At 41.4% G+C, this 23,931-nt stretch overlaps 1 protein-coding gene across 1 annotated transcript in view; it reads left to right on the top strand.

Moving 5' to 3' along the window:
• The window catches only part of LOC110497721 (leucine-rich repeat and fibronectin type-III domain-containing protein 5), a 54,559-nt gene extending 31,506 nt beyond the window's left edge, over positions 1-23,053 (top strand). Inside the window, exons 2-3 of the mRNA XM_021574034.2 lie at positions 15,878-17,285; positions 21,800-23,053. Coding sequence (XP_021429709.1) covers positions 15,898-17,285; positions 21,800-22,799 — 2,388 coding nt within the window. The 5' untranslated portion in view covers positions 15,878-15,897 and the 3' untranslated portion in view covers positions 22,800-23,053. The remainder of the gene's footprint in view (positions 1-15,877; positions 17,286-21,799) is intronic.
• Positions 23,054-23,931: the final 878 nt, after the last annotated feature.

Raw genomic sequence — 23,931 nt, 5'->3', positions numbered from 1 at the left:
TAAACCAAAGGCATGAAAACACACAGATTCTTGGTCTAATCATCACAACTCTTATCTAAATTATACGGGCGCACCTGTGTCGCTCCTCTTTGAACTACGTGCAGTCTGACGAACAGAATCACACAGTTTCTATGTAACATTGAATCCATACCACTTACACTACATTGACACATATCAAAATTGATAGATCATCATGAACTCTTGAAACAATCAAAACATGACAATTTATTTCACACAGTAACATTAATTTCGTCCATTCAAGTTTCATCAGTCTTCACACCTCTCCTGGCTTCAGTGACCCTAGGACTACTGTGGGATGTCTCTTCTTTGAAATTTAAACAGATAAGGTGTTTGACCCCTATGATAGCCCACATATGGTCTGTCATTCTACCAATGCCATACATCGTGATTGTGTCATCACGCTGGGCCCCGGCGCCAGCAAGTTGCTATCTTTATCACTGGTCTTCATCGTTCACATTTGTTCACTCTCTTCATTTTTCCACTACACTTTGGCATAGATTCTACAAGTGTCTGAAACTATTGGAGGGATGCGACACCATTATTCCACAGGAAATTCCATCAATGGTTGTTTTGTTGATGGTGGTGGGAAATACTGTCTCAGGCGCCGCTCTGGTGACTGAGAGAGACACACGCACACACCCTTTAACATCCCTATGCTCCTTTGAGACACCTTTTTCATTGTAAAATTTTCTTCAAGCTCTGCTAGCCAAAATAATGGGCAACTGTGCATTTTTATACATGACCAAGCATTATGGGATGTTAATTGCTTAATTAACTCAGGAACCACACTTATGTGGAAGCACATGCTTTCAATATATTTTGTATCCCTCATTCACTAAAGTGTTTGATTTATTTTGGCCTCCCAACTTAGCATCACAAATTGCTGACAATACAGCCGTAGCATATTCGACTTTCAAATATGGAATGCGAGATGTTGAGAGCATGAGAGAGAGAGAGAGAGTGAGATGGAGAGAATGGTAAAGGAAGACAAATTAGGAGAGGGAAAAGGGAGTCTGTGACTCAGAGCACCTTCCTTCCAGAATGCTCCATTGTCTCCTTGTGATCAGAGTAGGCAGAGGCCTTTCCTGCTTTATACAGCACAATGGCGGCTGCTGCCTCTCTTAGGGGGAAGCAGCCTTTTGTAGCCTCCAGCTCTGGATTTAATCTCATGTTTCCTCTAAGTTGCTGATTTATGTGAAATATTATGCAGAAACTGCTGCCACCACCATTTATCGCTGAGGAAAAATGAATTATTTTATGCTGAGTGGAACAGGGGAACCCAAGAGCAGGCTCAGACAAGAAGACTGGGATGAAGTAACCAAGAATTGATTGAAACACAGGGGGAGATGGAGTGCAGGTCAGGGGAAGCTCGGGTGGGTTGCTGGAAACCAGGTGCGGAGGCTGAGGCTGGTGCGAGAGGGGTTGAGACAGGGTAAGCAGGTCCGGAGGGGAATCCAAGGGAGTAGTAGAGTGGGGAATCCAGGACAGAGTAGCACGATGACGAGACGTGGGACTGGAGACAGGGACCAGAGTCAGAGCGGGCAGAACTGTAGCGGAGAGGAAAACAGTGTCAGGCAAGGAAAACAGGCAAAACAGGATAACAGCATCGGAATAGTAAAAAACGGCTAGAAACGTAGACTGACTGAACAGAGATTACGATCTGGCAGCGTGGAAGTGGCAGGGCTGAGTGTTTGTAGAGGTCTTAATTATGGAACAGGTTGCAGCTGGTGGAGATCTGCTCTGACTCCAGCCACACAATCACACACACAGAGAGGAGAGGGAGGGAGGGAGAGAGTACTGGGGGAGTGTCAGCAGGTCAAGGAGACACAGGAGGAGCAGTAAAGGGCGTTGCAGGAGCAGATGTGACATTTTCATCCCGTTAATCATCACCTTTGTAAAGCTACGTCTTCAGCTGTTTGAAAATAGATACAGTGCCTTGCGAAAGTATTCGGCCCCCTTGAACTTTGCGACCTTTTGCCACATTTCAGGCTTCAAACATAAAGATATAAAACTGTATTTTTTTGTGAAGAATCAACAACAAGTGGGACACAATCATGAAGTGGAACGACATTTATTGGATATTTCGAACTTTTTTAACAAATCAAAAACTGAAAAATTGGGCGTGCAAAATTATTCAGCCCCCTTAAGTTAATACTTTGTAGCGCCATCTTTTGCTGCGATTACAGCTGTAAGTCGTTTGGGGTATTTCTCTATCAGTCTTGCACATCGAGAGACTGACATTTTTTCCCATTCCTCCTTGCAAAACAGCTCGAGCTCAGTGAGGTTGGATGGAGAGCATTTGTGAACAGCTTTCCACAGATTCTCGATTGGATTCAGGTCTGGACTTTGACTTGGCCATTCTAACACCTGGATATGTTTATTTGTGAACCATTCCATTGTAGATTTTGCTTTATGTTTTGGATCATTGTCTTGTTGGAAGACAAATCTCCGTCCCAGTCTCAGGTCTTTTGCAGACTCCATCAGATTTTCTTCCAGAATGGTCCTGTATTTGGCTCCATCCATCTTCCCATCAATTTTAACCATCTTCCCTGTCCCTGCTGAAGAAAAGCAGGCCCAAACCATGATGCTGCCACCACCATGTTTGACAGTGGGGATAGGGTGTTCAGCTGTGCTGCTTTTACGCCAAACATCACGTTTTGCATTGTTGCCAAAAAGTTCAATTTTGGTTTCATCTGACCAGAGCACCTTCTTCCACATGTTTGGTGTGTCTCCCAGGTGGCTTGTGGCAAACTTTAAACAACACTTTTTATGGATATCTTTAAGAAATGGCTTTCTTCTTGCCACTCTTCCATAAAGGCCAGATTTGTGCAATATACGACTGATTGTTGTCCTATGGGCAGAGTCTCCCACCTCAGCTGTAGATCTCTACAGTTCATCCAGAGTGATCATGGGCCTCTTGGCTGCATCTCTGATCAGTCTTCTCCTTGTATGAGCTGAAAGTTTAGAGGGACGGCCAGGTCTTGGTAGATTTGCAGTGGTCTGATACTCCTTCCATTTCAATATTATCGCTTGCACAGTGCTCCTTGGGATGTTTAAAGATTGGGAAAGCTTTTTGTATCCAAATACGGCTTTAAACTTCTTCACAACAGTATCTCGGACCTGCCTGGTGTGTTCCTTGTTCTTCATGATGCTCTCTGCGCTTTTAACGGACCTCTGAGACTATCACAGTGCAGGTGCATTCATACGGAGACTTGATTACACACAGGTGGATTGTATTTATCATCATTAGTCATTTAGGTCAACATTGGATCATTCAGAGATCCTCACTGAACTTCTGGAGAGAGTTTGCTGCACTGAAAGTAAAGGGGCTGAATAATTTTGCACGCCCAATTTTTCAGTGTTTGATTTGTTAAAAAAGTTTGAAATATCCAATAAATGTCGTTCCACTTCATGATTGTGTCCCACTTGTTGTTGATTCTTCACAAAAAAATACAGTTTTATATATTTATGTTTGAAGCCTGAAATGTGGCAAAAGGTCGCAAAGTTCAAGGGGTCCGAATACTTTCGCAAGGCACTGTAAGTACATATACTATAGGTCTTTAGAAGGCCTTAGCTCTGTTGAATCAGCTTGAAGTTACGTTCACTCAGGGGAGATTGGAATAAAATAGTCAAATGTGTTTTTAGCAACTCAAACTATTCTAATTTACAATGCAAAAGGGTGTCAAAGCCTTGCAGAGACAAAAGAAAATCGCAAATGTTCCTCCAAAGGAAACTGAAAGAAATACCATGTCACTTATTCATGGAAAGAATGAATCCACAGCTTCATTATGTCTTGTTTTGTCTACAACAAAAGCAAAAGGAATAGTGAAAAAACATGCTACCACAGGTCATGCATACAAATAACTTAGAAGACATTGTTTTGACAGAAATATTCTTATTGAAGACATGGCCACTAGCTGCTATCTTAGAGTGTGTGTGTGTGTCTGTATCTGCATCTGCATGAGTTTGTGTGTGTGTGTGTGGGGTCAGCTTTAACGCTGACCACTCTTATTACGATAAAGAAAGCATCCATACACTGTCCACCCATTTTCCCTGCACTGCACACAGAGAGAGAGAGAAAGAGAGCGAGTGAGAGAGAGCGAGAAAGAGAGAGACTCTAGGCTAAACAGCAAGGCTGCCAAGTTGAGATAAGAACCCTTTAGCACTCCTTCACCAGATGATTCCCTTCTACTGTAAATGTAAGCTGCTCCAAAGTTGCCAAAAACATTAATCAGAATGGTGACTATATTTGCACTGGTGTTCTATATTTAGCAACATATGGTCACTTTTTTTTTCAATTGTGTCAAATCTTTATTTCAGTACATTTCATATAGTATTGACAATGTTGTCAAATCTTTTATATTTCTTTGCTCGGGATTATACAGTGGGGCAAATAAGTATTTAGTCAGCCACCAATTGTGCAAGTTCTCCCATTTAAAAAGATGAGCGAGGCCTGTAATTTTCATCATAGGTACACTTCAACTATGACAGACAAAATGAGAAAAAAAATCCAGAAAATCACATTGTAGGATTTTTTTATGAATTTATTTGCAAATTATGGTGGAAAATAAGTATTTGGTCAATAACAAAAGTTTATCTCAATACTTTGTTATATACCCTTTGTTGGCAATGGCAGAGGTCAAACGTTTTCTGTAAGTCTTCACAAGGTTTTCACACAATGTTGCTGGTATTTTGGCCCATTCCTACATGCAGATCTCCTCTAGAGCAGTGATGTTTTGGGGCTGTTGCTGGGCAACACAGACTTTCAACTCCCTCCAAAGATTTTCTATGGGGTTGAGATCTGGAGACTGGCTAGGCCACTCCAGGACCTTGAAATGCTTCTTGCGAAGCCACTCCTTCGTTGCCCGGGCGATGTGTTTGGGATCATTGTCATGCTGAAAGACCCAGCCACATTTCATCTTCAATGCCCTTGCTGATGGTAGGCTTTGTTACTTTGGTCCCAGCTTTCTGCAGGTCATTCACTAGGTCCCCCCGTGTGGTTCTGGGATTTTTGCTCACCGTTCTTGTGATCATTTTGGGGTGAGATCTTGCGTGGAGCCCCAGATCGAGAGAGATTATCAGTGGTCTTGTATGTCTTCCATTTCCTAATATTTGCTCCCACAGTTGATTTCTTCAAACCAAGCTGCTTACATATTGCAGATTCAGTCTTCCCAGCCTGGTGCAGGTCTACAATTTTGTTTCTGGTGTCCTTTGACAGCTCTTTGGTCTTGGCCATAGTGGAGTTTGGAGTGTGACTGTTCTCATTTTGTCTGTCATAGTTGAAGTGTACCTATGATGACAATTACAGGCCTCTCATCTTTTTAAGTGGGAGAACTTGCACAATTGGTGGCTGACTAAATACTTTTTTGCCCCACTGTATGTGATCGACTGGCTCGATTCAGTCTTATGTAGAAATTATGCTTTTTACATTGGATAAAAGTAGAGACTCAGAGCTAGAAAATTGTATATCATACACTACAGTTGAGGAACAACGGGAAAGTAATTATGCTTTGATAGTTGGTAAACTTGTAACCTCACTTTTGAGAAAACGGCCCTTAAATCTTTTGGTAAACCTATTGGAGAGCTCTCCTTTGTTTACACCCATTCAGCATCGATCACACCCTCTCAAGCCTTAGTTCCATCCATTCCTTTAATGATTCACATCTACTAAACAACCAAAGATTTCAAGACTGAAGGCTGGTTTATACTACGTCTGTCTACAGTTGTCGCAGTGACATCATGAACATTCTATTATCGTCCTACATCAAACTTGTCGTTGTCGTTATGAAAAAGTATAAACACAAACTACAGGCTGCATGACATCAGCAGCCTGGTGGTCCAAAATAGTATAACTTGTGTATTTTAATACCATAAACCCACCTATTTAAAAACAAATTTAGTATATGTCAATATAGCAAACCAGGCAACTAAAAGCTCATTTCGAAACAATGTTTTGGTTTGTTTCTAGGTTGTTTGCTAGCTATCTAATGTTAAGTTAGCTGGCTAGCCAGTTCAAATAACGACCATATCATATAGCTGACAACGTCTTCACTTTAGCTCATTTGTCTTCATTATTACAGGAAAAGAAACTCACAACAAGATCATTATTTACAAGTTAATGGCGAGCCAATTACAGAAAATTGCTTATGGATGTGAGTGTGATGAAATAAAAGCAGGCCATTCTACCGCAGAATTTTATATCTTGGACACTGTCTCATTGGCATAATGTTACAGTATATACTAATTTGACTTTGGTGCACGTCATGTCTTAACATTACTGTCTCTGGTAAACACATACGGTATCAAATAAAATCAATGTTTATTTGCCAGTTGCACAGGATACAGTACAGTGAAATGGTACCTTGCATAGTGGAGTCTTTTTTGTTTAGACATGTAGCTAGCTAGCTAAACAATTAACGACAATCCCAACTCATAACATTACCCTGCATGAATCTGCAGTTAGCTAACCAACCAGGTTCAATGTTGGCTAGCTAGCTAACATTAGGCTATAACTAGCAATACAAATGGCTTTGAGATACTAATGATATTACTACACATATCATACAGGTAACTTTAGCTAGTGAGCCAGCCAGGTAACGTTACAGTGCCTTGCGAAAGTATTCGGCCCCCTTGAACTTTGCGACCTTTTGCCACATTTCAGGCTTCAAACATAAAGATATAAAACTGTATTTTTTTGTGAAGAATCAACAACAAGTGGGACACAATCATGAAGTGGAACGACATTTATTGGATATTTCAAACTTTTTTAACAAATCAAAAACTGAAAAATTGGGCATGCAAAATTATTCAGCCCCTTGACTTTCAGTGCAGCAAACTCTCTCCAGAAGTTCAGTGAGGATCTCTGAATGATCCAATGTTGACCTAAATGACTAATGATGATAAATACAATCCACCTGTGTGTAATCAAGTCTCCGTATAAATGCACCTGCACTTTGATAGTCTCAGAGGTCCGTTAAAAGCGCAGAGAGCATCATGAAGAACAAGGAACACACCAGGCAGGTCCGAGATACTGTTGTGAAGAAGTTTAAAGACGGATTTGGATACAAAAATATTTCCCAAGCTTTAAACATCCCAAGGAGCACTGTGCAAGCGATAATATTGAAATGGAAGGAGTATCAGACCACTGCAAATCTACCAAGACCTGGCCGTCCCTCTAAACTTTCAGCTCATACAAGGAGAAGACTGATCAGAGATGCAGCCAAGAGGCCCATGATCACTCTGGATGAACTGCAGAGATCTACAGCTGAGGTGGGAGACTCTGTCCATAGGACAACAATCAGTCGTATATTGCACAAATCTGGCCTTTATGGAAGAGTGGCAAGAAGAAAGCCATTTCTTAAAGATATCCATAAAAAGTGTAGTTTAAAGTTTGCCACAAGCCACCTGGGAGACACACCAAACATGTGGAAGAAGGTGCTCTGGTCAGATGAAACCAAAATTGAACTGTTTGGCAACAATGCAAAACGTTATGTTTGGCGTAAAAGCAACACAGCTCATCACCCTGAACACACCATCCCCACTGTCAAACATGGTGGTGGCAGCATCATGGTTTGGGCCCGCTTTTCTTCAGCAGGGACAGGGAAGATGGTTAAAATTGATGGGAAGATGGATGGAGCCAAATACAGGACCATTCTGGAAGAAAACCTGATGGAGTCTGCAAAAGACCTGAGACTGGGACGGAGATTTGTCTTCCAACAAGACAATGATCCAAAACATAAAGCAACATCTACAATGGAATGGTTCAAAAATAAACATATCCAGGTGTTAGAATGGTCAAGTCAAAGTCCAGACCTAAATCCAATCGAGAATCTGTGGAAAGAACTGAAAACTGCTGTTCACAAATGCTCTCCATCCAACCTCACTGAGCTCGAGCTGTTTTGCTAAATTTCAGTCTCTCGATGTGCAAAACTGATAGAGACATACCCCAAGCGACTTACAGCTGTAACCGCAGCAAAAGGTGGCGCTACAAAGTATTAACTTAAGGGGGCTGAATAATTTTGCACGCCCAATTTTTCAGTTTTTGATTTGTTAAAAAAGTTTGAAATATCCAATAAATGTCGTTCCACTTCATGATTGTGTCCCACTTGTTGTTGATTCTTCACAAAAAAATACAGTTTTATATCTTTATGTTTGAAGCCTGAAATGTGGCAAAAGGTCGCAAAGTTCAAGGGGGCCGAATACTTTCGCAAGGCACTGTACTTAGCTAGCTAACACTATGCTTTATCTTGAAATTAAGACGGCTTTTGACAAAATTAGAAACGTCTAATATCTGAAAATATAGCTAGCTAGACTCTCTTACTCGTATTCATGAAAGGACGCTTCTCTCTTTCTATCGAGGATGCCATGGTTTCCCCTAGTTTGAAGATGTAATCCGGAGACAGGTGTTTTATACAACAGCCTTCTGTGTGTTCTCTTTTCGACTCCCTCTGCATATTTGCAAACAAATGCCAGAATTTTCTCCGGACATTCCACTGATTTCAAAATTCTGTCCACCAGAAAGTGGAGAGCAACACTTTTGCAGTTCTACTGCGTGATATCTTTAAAAAAATCCATGTTTGAAAGGATTACCTACAGTACATATACTGACCAGCTCATGTTATAGACAGAAGCATGCTACATGGCAGACCAATCTGAACTCATGTCTCGGCATGTCCAGCCCATCCATTATCTCAACCAATCATGTCTAATTGGAAGGTTCCTGTCTTTTTACCAGGCTGAACCAACTAGGCTCTTAATTTAAAAGTATTATTTGTATTTACAAATGGCGTACAAGTTTGTTATTAAGGCACATGAACATTCACATGTTCCAGAAGGCATTTCTGCGAGAAAAAAAAAAGTTTTACTTTCAAATGCCTCTCCTGTGAAGCAGTGACATGCGACATACCCTTAGTTTCCTGAAACTAGTTATTAGGGCTGGACATGCCGAGACATGAGTTCAGATTGGTCTGCCATGTAGCATGCTTCTGTCTATAACATGAGCTGGTCAGTATATAATCCTTTCTAACATGGATTTTTTTGAAAGATATCACGTAGTAGAACTGCAAAAGTGATAAGTGGTTAAGGATTTTATCTTTATTTAACTAGGCAAGTCAGTTAAGAACAAATTCAAGAACAAATTTTCAAGGAGGACCTAGTAACAGTGGGTTGCCTTGTTCAGGGGAAGAATGACAGATTTTTACCTTGTCAGCTTGGGGATTTGATCTTGCAACCTTCTGGTTACAAGTCCAACACTCTAACCACTAGGGTACCTGCCACCCCGGCAGTTTCCCTAGATAAGAATAATGATTAGAGTTAAGTGGTTACCCACTGGGCACACTGGTTGAATCAGTGTTGTTTTCATGTCATTTCAATGAAATTACGTTGATCCAATGTGGAATAGACATTGAATTGACATCTGCACCCAGTGGGTAGTGTTTAGGGGTTAAGGGGTTCTAAGGTTATGCTTAGGCTTAGAAGTAAATATGAACCATAACACTTTGAAAAATACTAAGGTGGTGATGTGATGAAAACAAAATGTGACTAGGTTATTACAGTTTACACATCCCCACGTTGATGTGATTCTACTATGGGTATTTTAGACACCGTGACACAATTCCAGCCTAACTCCAGTTGACGTTCATGTCAACGCTCTCACTGTTCTCAGGGCCTGCTGCCAAGCCACATGGCTCTTTCATCCTTCTCCTCATCCCCGTCTTCTGTGTACACCCGCCGGCCGGGTGTGTGTGTATTGACATATAAAACAAAAAAGATAATATTTTGAGTGCGATGGTAACGTCTCCTTTTACATCAATTTAAAAATTCACATGTGCGTTGTGTGTAAAATGTGATCAGTGTTAATTATAGATGAGTGTTCATGTTTTGGCCGGGTGCATTATTCATTGGTTTGAGCGTCTTCTGCACATCGCTCCCCTAATACTCCTCCTGTTTGCATGCCACTGCACTGTCACTCAGCCATATTTTATTGATGAACAGGATACAGAAACGGAACAGTACCACTTGCACAACTCTGCCTTGTCCTAAACATTGAGTGTGACTGTGTTGACGAGTGGGATTATTAGTAATTTACCGCTGTTCCATGTGTCCAAGCGCTGTGCTGTGATAGTTAATTTCATAACACATTGTTGTTGAGCTCAAGCGATGTAGAATTATCTCAATGTGAACACTGTAGTATAGTTAGAAGGCTGAAGGCAAGTATGCTGTGAGACAGAAGAACATTTTTATATTACTGAGATTTTAAGGTTTATTGTTCTGGCTGTGTAATAAAGTGAGACTTGGCCAATATGAGTAGTACTTTTGTTCAGATGTTTTCCTTTTTTATTAAGAGAGGAAAAGTCTGGTAAAAGAAGCCTTTCAATCCTGCCTCAAACTCGTTGAGTGGTAAATAAATGACCCTTTCAGACTTTTCAAATTAGCATGGACTTCCTGAACTTTGGTTGAATGGAATAAGACAGTAGTTGTATTGCCACTCTTGTGGACAATTACACATTCAGGACAGACAAATCATGTTCCATCATGAAAGGAAGGCAAAAATGTTGTTTTCAATGCTGTGGCACTTCCCATTTTGTATTCTGTAGCACCCTATAATTTGCTTACACGTAAACAAGCAACAACCATCCTATGAGCAGAGCACTGCTTTGGAGTACGCGAAGGAACATCCATCTACATACATACACCTCATGCCTCCACTTGCCTCAAGGACATATCCTACCGACAACGTCTTACTTTGTACTCTCGTTCTCTCTCTCTCTCTCTCTCTCTCTCTCTCTCTCTCTCTCTCTCTCCCTATATATCTGTCACACTCTCACTGTAATATCAATTTCAAGTAGATATCATGAAAATGCGGTCTCTGTGCGTCCAAGAATGATCTTAGCTTACTTCTCTACACCTCAACGTTGTTCAGGGCATCATCGAGTGTGAACAGCTTAACTACCTCAACTACCTCACTGCTTTACTAACAATCATTCCTGTCTGCATAACTGGCACTTAGGTGAATTACTTTTGAATTACTTTAAGTATTTGAAGGTTTGGAGTGCTCTTAGATATTAATCTTAATATAGCCTATAATGAAAAACATGAAGGACATGTAATCACCTGAACATTAGAGTAGGTCACTTTTGCAGCTTCAAAATGACTATCAAATATATTTTCATAAATAATGAGACATAAGATAATATAATAACACTTGACATCAAGTTCTTATACATGTATAGTAACTTTGTGATTATTACAATAGCAACATTGTTGTTAGATTTGGAAATTGCTTTATTTAATGACATAATAATGGAATTATTGCATAAGTGGAAAAAGGAACAGTCACAATTCCTCTTGTGTACAGTGTTATACAAATGACCAATTATTATGGTAACAACATGCTAATAAAATGTCTCTCCAAATGTAATTACTGTTTTATTACACAGGCATAATAGCAGTTTAATGTTACGTGTTACTGAGAATGCTAAGAGTAACAAAACATGGCTATTATGTGTCGAAAGGAAACTAAATATCCCAAAAATGCCTGCTTGAATCAACTAAAGCCAAGGTAGGTGGAAAATCATGTTTGTTTGTATTCTGAGTAAACTATCCCTTTAAAGATGGTATAGCGTTTGTTTGAATAAAAACTTGAGCTGGCGGACACCCAGAGAAAATTATTATATGTAGGTGCTGACTAATGGCTAATAAACTATAAGATATACAAATAAATAGAGTCGCACACTCTATACATTATCTCCCCAGTAATTTATTGGGTAAATCACCAACATTTTGTTATCACTGTGCCTTCTTCAGGGTGTGTGTTTGAAACAAGAGCGCTTACCCTCAGATGCAGTATTTTCAGGTATAATTCAATTAATTGCAGCTTTTGATATTTTCAGTGTATGCTGAAAGAGTCATACAGTAGTTGAGCGTCACAACTTATTTATACTTAGAGTATGTATACAAAATATAATTGGTCAATTGGTTTGACTTGATTATGTACACCTGGGGCAATGGACATTTAAGAGAATGTGTAGGTCAAATGTGACTGTCAGATAGACTGGAATAGTATTGGAGATTTTGTGCTCTATTCATTCTATTTCTATCTTCAACATGCCGTTACAGATACAGCCCTGCCATCAGTTGAAGGCAGTCAATCCAATAGTTTCAGAAAAGTAGTCACTTCCTGAGATTTGTGGCACTGATAAAATAATGTTTACTAAATCGAATCAAACCGAATTAAATGTTATTCGTCACATACACAGTTGACAGCAGGTATAAAAGGTGCAGTGAAATGCTTATGTGCTAGCTCCCTCACAAATGCAGTACATTAATGTAATCATTGTCAATAATAGGAATAATAGAGTCAAGTCAAAAACAACAAGTAATGGAAGTAATACTAGAGGTATGGAACTATATTACATACACTATCGTTCAAAGTCTGGGGTCACTTAGAAATGTCCTTATTTTTGAAAGAAAAGCACATTTTGTCCCCATTAAAATGACATCAAATTGATTAGGAATACATTGTTAATATTGTAAATGACAGGAAACGGTTGATTTTTAATGGAATATCTACATAGGTGTACAGAGGCCCATTATCAGCAACCGTCACTCCTGTGTTCCAATGGCACGTTGTGTCAGCTAATCCAAGTTTATAATTTTAAAAGGCTAAATGATCATTAGAAAACCCTTTTGCAATTATGGTAGCACGGCTGAAAACTGTTGTACCGATTAAAGAAGCAATAAAACTGGCCTTCTAGGCAGAGTTGCAAAGAAAAAGCCATACCTCAGACTGGCCAATAAAAAGAAAAGATTAGGATGGGCAAAATATCACAGACACTGGACAGAGGAACTCTGCCTAAAAAGCCAGCATCCTGGAGTCGCCTTTCCACTGTTGATTTTGAGACTGGTGTTTTGCGGGTACTATTTAATGAAGCTGCCAGTTGATGACTTGTGAGGCGTCTGTTTCTCAAACTAGACACTCTAATGTACTTGTCCTCTTGCTCATTTGTGCACCGGGGCCTCTGCCTCCTCTTTTTATTCTGGTTAGAGCCAGTTTGCGCTGTTCTGTGAAGGGAGTAGTACACAGCGTTGTACAAGATATTCAGTTTCTTGGCAATTTCTCTCATGGAATAGCCTTAATTTCTCAGAACAAAAATAGACTGACGAGTTTCAGAAGAAAGTGCTTTGTTTCTGTCCATTTTGAGCCTGTAATCGAACCCACAAATGCTGGTGCTCCAGATACTCAACTAGTCTAAAGAAGGCCCGTTTCATTACTTCTTTAATCAGTACAACAGTTTTCGGCTGTGCTAACATAATTGCAAAAGGGTTTTCTAATGATCAATAAGCCTTTTAAAATGGTAAACTTGGATTAGCTAACACAACGTGCCATTGGAACACAGGAGTGATGGTTGCTGATAATAGACCTTTGTATGCCTATCCGGATATTTCATAAAAAATCAGCCGTTTCCAGCTACGATAGTCATTTACAACATTAACAATGTCTACACTGTATATCTGATCAATTTGATGTTATTTTAATGGACAAAAAATGTGCTCTTCTTTCAAAAACAAGGACATTTCTAAGTGACCCAAAACCTTTGATTGGTAGTGTATATGGAAATCAATGGGTCCTGTTCAAAAGCAATGCACTCAATAGGTAATTGGAGAATCATCAAAAAGTGATTTTTGAAGGTTCTCTGTCTCTATGTGTATAAACCATCACACGTAGCTGTCACTTAGAGATTGCGCTGAGATTTTAGATTCAGTAAAAATAGCTACTAATTTACATTCATGGGCATATTTGCATGGGTGTGACATTCTTTGTTTGTAATCCAATGCACATAAATCCATTACAATATCATATTTATTTCCTCCTCGTTCCTCCCTCCATCCTTTTTATTTCTGGTCCCCCCACACAAACACAAACAGCAGTATGTACAGCCTGAAAGAGAAATCAATGTTAAAAAATTACAGTGTGGTAATGAACATGATCCTGCTGTCTGCTTTGTCAGTGGGCAGCAGTGTTGCTTTCATTACCCTGTGGTGCTATGACCTTCCTATGTGCTCTGGAGACACGACCCCCCGTGATTAGAAAATCACACAGGCTGCCATGCCATGCAAGACTTTCTCTGGCGCTGCATGTCATGTGATTCATCGTGTCCCAAATGGCACCATATTCCCTATGCAGTGCACTACTTTTGTCCAGAGCCCTATGGACCCTGGTTTAAAGTAGTGCACTATACATGGAATAGGGTGCCATTTGGGTAACATATATTGACTCTGTACCTACCTTTCAAGGGCCCCTGTCATGTTATTAGTAGCCTGTCATGTGACGAGTACCTATTCTCCTTCATCGAAATTACATGTTATGCCAGATCATCCTATAGGCTAAATGAGGCCTTTTTCGTCAAACGGAGGTAATCATATAGCACGTGTATATGTTAGGCAAGCCTGTGGTTTTAACATGTTTCCGTGTCATGTATGCTCTGGCTGGCTATGATGATAGACCGTTATGTCGACATGATCACATTCCCTTTACAGCACAAAATAAAATTTCCCTGTCAGGTTTTTTCAACCTCATTACATTGATTTTATTTAATTTGCCCATCATCCTTCCTGTGAAGCCAGGCAGGCAGGCAGGCTGAGTGAGTAGCGAGACACTTATCTTCTCATTACATACTTTCCTCAGTGTAATTACAGCGGTGATATCTTCCCACGTGTCAGATATGTCTGCTGCAGTCCGCAGTTCAGGCTGAAGCATTATGAAACAGCTCCTCTGTTCTGCACTCCCACACACTTGTAATGCGGAGTAAGTGACCCAACACAGGGATGGCATGACTCATTCTGGGTATGGAGGAGAGGAGAACAGCAAGGGATGTGTTTAAAAGTAAAAAGCTCTGTCGTTCCACCTATTAGGTGCCTTTTGAGTAGTGTAACGCGGTAAAAAAAAGTTGTATCTAATTTTAACATTCTGTCATACACATGTTCAACTTAAGAAAAAAACGTTTTCTCATTTCAAGAGGTTAAATAAAAAAATGTCTATAGTAGTGAACTATTAAGTGCCAAATGAAGTAGGATTGACACCTCACCTTAAATCATCCATAAATCCCCTTGTGACAGGGGGAATGGAAGCTTGTTGTGTACAACAGGGAAGGGCAATTGAATGCAAGCTTCACAAAAAATGTGAGATTGTTTAAACATTTCTTTGGGTGTTATGCTTGACCCACTCAGTTTTCCACCACAAAACACTAGAACATGGCCAAAAAGAGTAAAACTAGCTCACCTGCTTTTACACTATGATTTGACTATTAGATATTCAATGTTTCTTTTGTAAAATAAAAATTCCCCACCATATTAAAATGAGAGTTCAGATCACATAAAAGGGTTGACCTCAAAAATGAGGAAGAGTTCTTTTTCTCCTTAAAATGAATTACTAATAACATGAAATAAACAATAATCTTCTGAAATTACTTTGTCATAGCAACAAAATAACTAGGGCTATGCAATGATGGTGAAAACTTGGATACTTGGATGTCTGAATTAAGTGGGTTAAAATCTTCCTAGAAGTCACAGAGGATACACAGAGGGACATGAAATTACGTCATATTGACTTTATTGTAAGCAGTTTCTAGTTGTACTGACATCATTTCAACCAGTTTTGACCCCTGGGTATTTCTTACTAAATGGCCCCATTATACTGGGAACTGATAAGTGTTCAAGACTGGGGTGGAATTTAACTCAGAGCGTCTTTACTCAAGATATTAGTGTTGCTGCTGGTGTAGTTTCTGGTGGTGAATGTCATAATCCAGTTCAAATGATTAATTATCTATTTTTCTCTCCTCTCTGTCTTATGTTGCAGGTGTTTGAACCTGACTTACAATGGAAAAACTGCTGGTCTGTCTGTTGGTTATTGGAATGGCAGTGAAGGCCCAGATCTGTCCGAAGCGCTGTGTCTGTCAAATACTATCTCCCAATCTTGCAACCCTCTGTGCCAAAAAAGGTCTCCTCTTTGTCCCCCCGAACATTGACAGGCACACCGTGGAGCTACGGCTGGCAGACAACTTCGTCACCAGCATCAAGAGGAAAGACTTTGCCAACATGACCAGGTTGCAGGACCTCACCCTGTCAAGGAATACCATTAGCTTCATCACGCCACACGCGTTTTCTGACCTGGAGAACCTCCGCGCCTTGCACGTGAACAGCAACCGTCTGACCCGGATATCCAACGACACCTTTAGCGGCATGTCCAAGCTGCACCACCTGATCCTCAACAACAACCAGCTGATGTTGATCCACCTGGGGGCTTTCAATGATCTGCTGGCCCTGGAGGAGCTCGACCTGTCCTACAACAACTTGGAGTCTATCCCCTGGGAGGCTATCCAGAGGATGACAAGCCTCCACACCCTCAGCCTGGACCACAACATGATCGACTACATTCCTGAGGAGACCTTTTCTCTTCTGCAAAAGCTCAACCGCTTGGACGTAACCTCAAATAAGTTACAGAAGCTTCCTCCAGATCCTCTGTTCCAGCGGGCCCAGGTTTTGGCCACGTCTGGGATCATGAACCCTTCCTCGTTCGCACTGAGCTTCGGCGGGAACCCACTGCACTGCAACTGTGAGCTGCTGTGGTTGAGGCGCCTGAGTCGAGAGGATGATCTGGAAACATGCGCATCGCCGCAGCACCTCTCTGGACGCTATTTCTGGTCCATCCCAGAGGAGGAGTTCCTGTGTGAACCTCCTCTCATCACCCGGTACTCCCATGAGATGAGGGTGCTGGAGGGCCAAAGGGTGGCCCTGAGGTGCAAGGCCAGGGGGGACCCTGAGCCTGCCATACACTGGATCTCTCCAGAGGGGAAGCTGGTGTCGAACTCCTCCCGGACGTTGGTCTACACGAATGGAACCCTGGACATTTTGATCAGCACTGTGAAGGACACAGGATCCTTCACCTGCATCTCGTCCAACCCGGCGGGTGAGGCACATCAGACTGTTGAGCTGCTGATTATCAAACTCCCACACATCTCCAACAGCACCAACAACATCCAGGAGCCTGACCCTGGCTCTTCAGACATCTCCACGTCCACCAGGGCTGGGGCAAATGGCAGCAACCACACTGGAGACACCAAAACTAGTCCGGATAAGAGAGTGGTCATCGCTGAGGCCACATCCTCCACAGCACTCATCAAGTTCAACTTCCAGAGGAATATACCTGGGATCCGCATGTTCCAGATTCAGTACAATGGCAGTTATGATGACTCTCTTGTGTACAGGTAGGTTCCATTCAATCCCTTCAAATTATTTGTGCATGATTTGTGTATGAAATGTGTGGTGAAATGCGTAATGGCCCTAATGGATTTAATTTCAATCATCAAGTACACTTATAGTATAGGTTCAGAGATGTTTTGTATTTTTTCGATGGAGATTCATCTCAATCACGTTCACACACTATGCAAACACAAAAGTATGTTTTATAGGCTTTCAACCACTTGTTTGTAAAATCATCCTAACCATCCTGAACTAAGCAAGGCAACAAACTAAACAACCAAAACAAGTTTCAATTGCTAAGCAATTACAGTAGCCACGATATGAGATTTAAAAGATGTTTAGCTAGTAGCTGATTCTTAATTGTGGAGCGTTTTACAAAAACAACTAAATACATTTATAAATGGGAGTGGAATTACAAAAACAAAAAGATTATTTTTATAAAATCCCAATGGTATTCCATTTGTTTTTTTTAGATAATCTGTAATCCTTGAAAATATATTAGTAAAACACCCGCAAAGCAAAACCCCCAAATGGACTCGGGCGGGCCGTGTGACAGAGGGATCATGATCTCATATTGATTAAGATGAGATGAACTCTGCATTGTGAAGCAGCAGAGATTAACATAACTGCCATGTATTCTCTGTGATGTGAATAGGAGGTTATTAGATTTCAACGAGGTCGTCAGTGAAATGGCCCATTTTAGTCAGTTCAACACAAACTAATTCAGTCTGAACTACAATTAACTGGCACTGTAATGGACACACAAATTGATTCGGTCTCAATAACAAACAATTAGCTGTAACTCCAATGGGCAGGAGCAAACGGTCTTTGGTTCATTAACAACTACTGTACATCTGTCACTTTTTTGTGTTGATCTAATAGAGAAGGATCAACCTATGTCACTGAGCAGCATCTATCCTCAGAAAGTAAAGAGTGGTGAACACCAGGCTTCTTTTAAAGGAGTTTCTAACATCATCTTCAGGTTGTGCATTGCTTAATCTGAACACTATTACAATACATTGTTTACCCTTATTTTAACAGGTAAATTGACTGAGAACACTATCATTTACAGCAATGCCCTGGGGAATAGTTTCACTGGAGAGGAGGGTGGATGAATGAGCCAATTGGAAGCTGAGAATGATTAGGTGGCCATGATGGTATGAGGGCCAGATGAGGAATTTAGCCAGGATACCGGCGTTAACACCCCTACTCTTACAATACGTTTCTTGGTATCTTTAGTGACCACAGAGAGTCAGGAAAGACAGCACCCTAAACAAAGCAATGTTCCCAATCACAGCCCTGGGGCATTGGGATATTTTTTTAGAACAGAGGAAAAAGTGGCCCTCCAACGCAACTTACAGCAGAATCTGGTTTCCCATCCAGGGTCCAACCAGTTCCAACCCTGCTTAGCTTCAGAGGTAAGCCAGCAGTGGGATGCAGGTGGATATGCTGCTGGTGTCCAATAAATAAATGTTTTTAAAAAGCTTCACACTGTGTTGATATTGAGGATCACCATAGGTCTCTGGAGTACCTTGACCTTTTGAATAGCATATCTCCTGTCAATATATCCTACAAGCACAGGCCTTTTCGGTTTTATTGTAGTGTTCTCCATTGTTGTTTCACCTGCACACATTAATTTCCCTTTCAACATTATGCATTACTCAAAGAGGATGTGATAAAAACAATCTGGGCATCAAAGAAATTGTGTGACAAGTTTTATGTGCAAACAAATCAGGAGAATGAGGCTCTTTTAAAGCACTCCAACTCGTGCAATTTTAGCCAGCAAAAGGCCCTGTGGAACAGGTAATAACTGGCTCAGATCTGCTTAAGGTATAAAATAAACCACTTTATTCAAATGATATGGTTCCAATTTCCATTGCATATCTAATAAACACACTCCGGATAACATAACAATATTGTTGACATTTTACGTTGTCTGTCTCTCACGTGATTGTAAATGGGTTCAAACTAAAAGAATACAGATATTCCATTAGTTTTTCGATGACATGGCGGGATAGATTTTCGATGACTGTGCTGTGCTGTGCTATTTTCCACAGTGCCATGGCTTTCAAAACTATTAGTAGGGCACTTTACCATTGCCTGTTGGTAAATGTCAGGGAGGTCAACCTTCACGTGAAGTCACCCTACATGAAGTTATCTTGGTTTGAGCTCAGTACATGTTAATGGTAAATACATCAGTGGAAGTGTTGTTTACTTTTTGGGTGCTGTTTGGGTGCTGTTGTTTTTATCTTTTACATTTTAAGAGTTTAACGCAGTCATTTTCTTGACAATGTACACTGAGTATACCAAACATTAAAAACGCATTTCTAATATAAACTCCCCCTTCCCATTTTGACCTCAGAACAAACTAAATTCGTCGGGGCATGGGCTCTACAAGGTATCGAAAGCATTCAAAAGGAATGTTGGCCCAAGTTGACTCCAATGCTTCCCACAGTTTTGTCAAGTTGTCTGGATGTCCTTTGGGTGGTGGATCAATCTTGATACACACAGGAAACTGTTGAGCGTGAAAAACCCAGCAGCATTGCAGTTCTTGACACAAACCTGTGCGCCTGGCACCTACTACCATACCCCATTCAAAGGCACTTAAATATTTTGTCTTGCCCATTCACCCTCCACACATACACAATCCATGTCCCTGGGGCGGCAGGGTAGCCTAGTGGTTAGAGCACTGGACTAGTAAGCAGAAGGTTACAAGTTCAAACCCCTGAGCTGACAAGGTACAAATCTCTCATTCTGCCCCTGAACAGGCAGTTAACCCACTGTTCCTAGGCCATCATTGAAAATAAGAATTTGTTCTTAACTGACTTTCCTAGTTAAATAAATAAATGTCTCAAAGCTTGAAAATACATCTACGTGGATTTAATAAGTGACATCAATAAGGGATCGTAGCTTTCACCTGGTCAGTCTATCTCATGGAAAGAGCAGGTGTTCTTAAAGTTTTGAATAATCAGTATCTGCTGATATGATTCAATTAATTTCATTGCTTTGACAATGCAATCAGTTCCATATGGGTTTGAGTGTAGCAAAATCATAATCAACAAAGAAAAAGGATACAGAAGTTACAGAAGTTACCCCTTCAAATGAGTGGATTTGGCTGTTTCAGCCACACATGTTGCTGTCAGGTGTATAACATAGTGCACACAGCCATGCAATCTCCATAGACAGACATTGGAAATCGAATGGCCTTACTGAAGAGCTCAGTGACTTTCAACGTGGCACCGTCATAGAATGCCACCTTTCCAACCAGTCAGTTCATTAAATTGCTAGAGCTGCCCTGGGCAACTGTAAGTGTTGTTATTGTGAAGTGGAAAAGTCATCAGTTAGAGCACTCACTACTGAGTTCCAAACTGCCTCTGGAAGCAACGTCAGCACAACAACTGTTCGTCAGGAGTTCATGAAATGAGTTTCCGTGGCCGAGCAGCCAGACACAAACCTAACATCACCATACGCAATGCCAAGTGTCGGCTGGAGTGGTGTAAAGCTTGCTGCCATTGGACTCAACAGCAGTGGAAATGCGTTGTCTGGAGTGATGAATCACGCTTCACCATCTGGCAGTCTGACGGGTGAATCTGGGTTTGGCCGATGCCAGGAGAACGCTACCTGCTCCAATGCATAGTGCCAACTTTAAAGTTTGGTGGAGGAGGAATAATGGTCTGGGGCTGTTTTTCATGGTTCGGGCTAGGCCTCTTTGTTCCAGTGAAGGGAAATCTTAACACTACAGTATACAATGACATTGTAGACGATTCTGTGCTTCCAACTTCGTGGCAACAGTTTGACAACACCCCGGTGCACAAAGCGAGGTCCATATAGAAATGGTTTGTTGAGATCGGTGTGGAAGAACTTGACTGGCCTGCACAGAACCCTGACCTCAACTCCATCGAACAACTTTGGGATGAATTGGAACGCTGACAGCGAACCAGGCCTAATCACCCAACATCAGTGCCCGACCTCACTAATGCTCTTGTGGCTGAATGGAAGCAAGTCCCTGCAGCAATGTTCCAATATCTAGTGGTATTCAGGTTGGGGTGTAGGGTTTGAAAATAGCCTGAAGGTAGGGAAGGGCAGTTCCTCTTGCTGCTCTACAGGCAAGTACCATGGGGTTGGTACATTAGAAGCCAAACGATGTTCAGAAGTATGAATGACATTCGCATTCACCCAGTCAATGTGTGCTGTCTAATGTTATAAAGGAATATTGCACACAGACATGGTATAACAAGTAACGTTGTTTATTTTAGGATTTATTACTCTCCAAAAATAGATTCATTTAATGAAGCACAGCATTGTCATTTTGGGATAATGATATATGTTAAACAATGTTTTTTTTAAATACAGCAACTAGGATTGTTTTAAGAATATAGGAAAATGCTTCTCAACAGCAGAAGCACATTTGGAACAATTGGTAAAAAAAATATCATGCATGAATGACATGAGCTGTCCTTATAACAACTTTTATTTGAATCCACATTGATATCTTTCCTTTGTCCTTCTCTCCTCTCAGAATGATTCCCCCCACAAGCAAAAACTTCCTAGTCAATAACCTGGCTGCTGGAACGTCGTATGACCTGTGTGTTCTGGCCATATACGACGACGGTATCACTTCCCTCACCGCCACCCGCGTGGTGGGCTGCGTCCAGTTCACCACCGAGTCTGAGTACCTGCGCTGTCACTTCATGCAGTCCCAGTTCCTGGGAGGCACCATGATCATCATCATCGGCGGCATCATCGTGGCCTCCGTCCTCGTCTTCATCATCATCCTCATGATCCGCTATAAGGTCTGCAACACCAGTGACTCGGGCAAAGGCACATTGGTCACCAACGTCCACTCCCAGACCAATGGGGCACAGTCTCAAGGGTGCACCGTCAATCCCTCTGTGTCCAAACAGGCCATGGGAGGGTCGGGGTCAGAGGGAGGGGGAGGGGGAGGAGGGTCTATAAAGGCCGCTGGGCACGCGCCAGACACTCTGACGGACTCATCTGAGACCTCTCTCCCAGACTGCTCCACTGCTACTTCTCTGGTGAGCCAGAGCTGGAACACGCCTGGCTCCTCAGGGTCTCTGAAGCCAAAGCGCAAGCCTGCGCCAAAGCCCTCCGCTACTGCTTCTGTCACCCCTGAGCCCAAGATAGAGGCACTCCCTAACGCTGAGACCCAGAACACCAACCGCAACAACTCCACGGCTCTGCAGCATCCCCCCGCCCCGGTATTCCACTCCCCCCTACCCTACTCACGCATCAAGGACACGCCCATATTAAGACGCGCACACCCCAGACCATCCTCCAAGTACCTGACCTTACCGGTGGAAGGGGTGAGGGCCAAACGTAGGTACTCTCTAAACGAGGACTCGTCCAAGCACCACTGCTACATTGGGGTAACAAAACTTGGGAATATGTGGTCTAAGCGGAGTAAGTCCATGAATGGGATGCTACTTCAACAGGAAAATATAGACAGTGGCAAGGCCACCTTTTCCAGTTCAGAGTGGATTCTAGAAAGTACTGTGTGACTTTTCTGTTTGTATGTATGTGTGTGATTGAATGTGTGTGTGGGGACATCTGTTTTTGATTCTTTAGATTTTTTTTGCGTTTCAGTTTACTTTTATTTTTCTAAAACCAATAGTAAAACGGATGCTTGCCTTGTAGTAATCAGAATTTCATCAATGTTCTCCTCTGATGTGGAGAATCTCCAGCAGCTCGGAGCCCAGTGCTCGGCAGTCCATGCAGTGTTTTCATACCCATACAAAAAATTGAGAAAAATAAATCCAACACACCCACCCAGTTATACAGTACATACAACCAGTGTTGTCGTTGTGGCAAGAGAAAAGCATTGGTGCCTTCCTCTGCATTACAGTTTTCCTCTTGCAAGGAGCACCAATAGGATTTCAGTTGTCCCTGACATGGGATTTGGGATCGAGAGGAACATGAGAGATTTCACAAAAAGCCTTTCTATTACAGGGAAATAATTACCTGCATATAGAGACAACACAAAAAACAACTATCAAAGCCTTGTTACTGGACCTCTTAATAAATTGATATTTTTTAAAGAACAATTCAAGCTTTCTTTTCAGTGACATTGATATTGCCTTTGTTTTAAGGCACAAAAAAGCCCTGTACAGAGAAACAACATCTGCTGTGTTGTTATGTTGTGTAAAATAAAATAAAAATGAAACAAGTATGTTTTGTTGGTTTTGTGTTGGTAAATACATTTCTAATCTCTTCATCCCAGACAGGTATATTTTCAGACAAGCCCTACCATACCTACACAATTCGATAATGTTCAATGTAACCTAACCAACCCCAAACTTTTTTGTGTTCCCAAAGCTTGTCAAAATGTTCCTCTGACCTACCAGATAAACCAAGCAAATTTTTTAAGACTCAATCTGTAGTCTTTAGCCACAGCCCTAAAAGACCTAGAGTTATCTATACCAAGATAAGACAATTGCACTTATTGCAACATGATACTACAGTATCAGAATTTATGAAGGCTGATAGAAAATAACTACTGATGTATGGGGACTCAAGTCAATGTTTCAGTAGCCAATCCATTTTATTAGATACCGCTTACATTCATGTAGCATGGAAACTGACGTGCAGGTTGATGTTTCTCACTCACGGTACCTAAGGACTCCACCTCAGGAG

The sequence above is a fragment of the Oncorhynchus mykiss genome, chromosome 19 (genome assembly GCF_013265735.2).
Source record: "Oncorhynchus mykiss isolate Arlee chromosome 19, USDA_OmykA_1.1, whole genome shotgun sequence".
Taxonomy (NCBI): Eukaryota; Metazoa; Chordata; class Actinopteri; order Salmoniformes; family Salmonidae; genus Oncorhynchus; species Oncorhynchus mykiss.
Note: the sequence above shows the minus strand (reverse complement) of the source record. Positions and strands in the feature narration are given on the sequence as shown.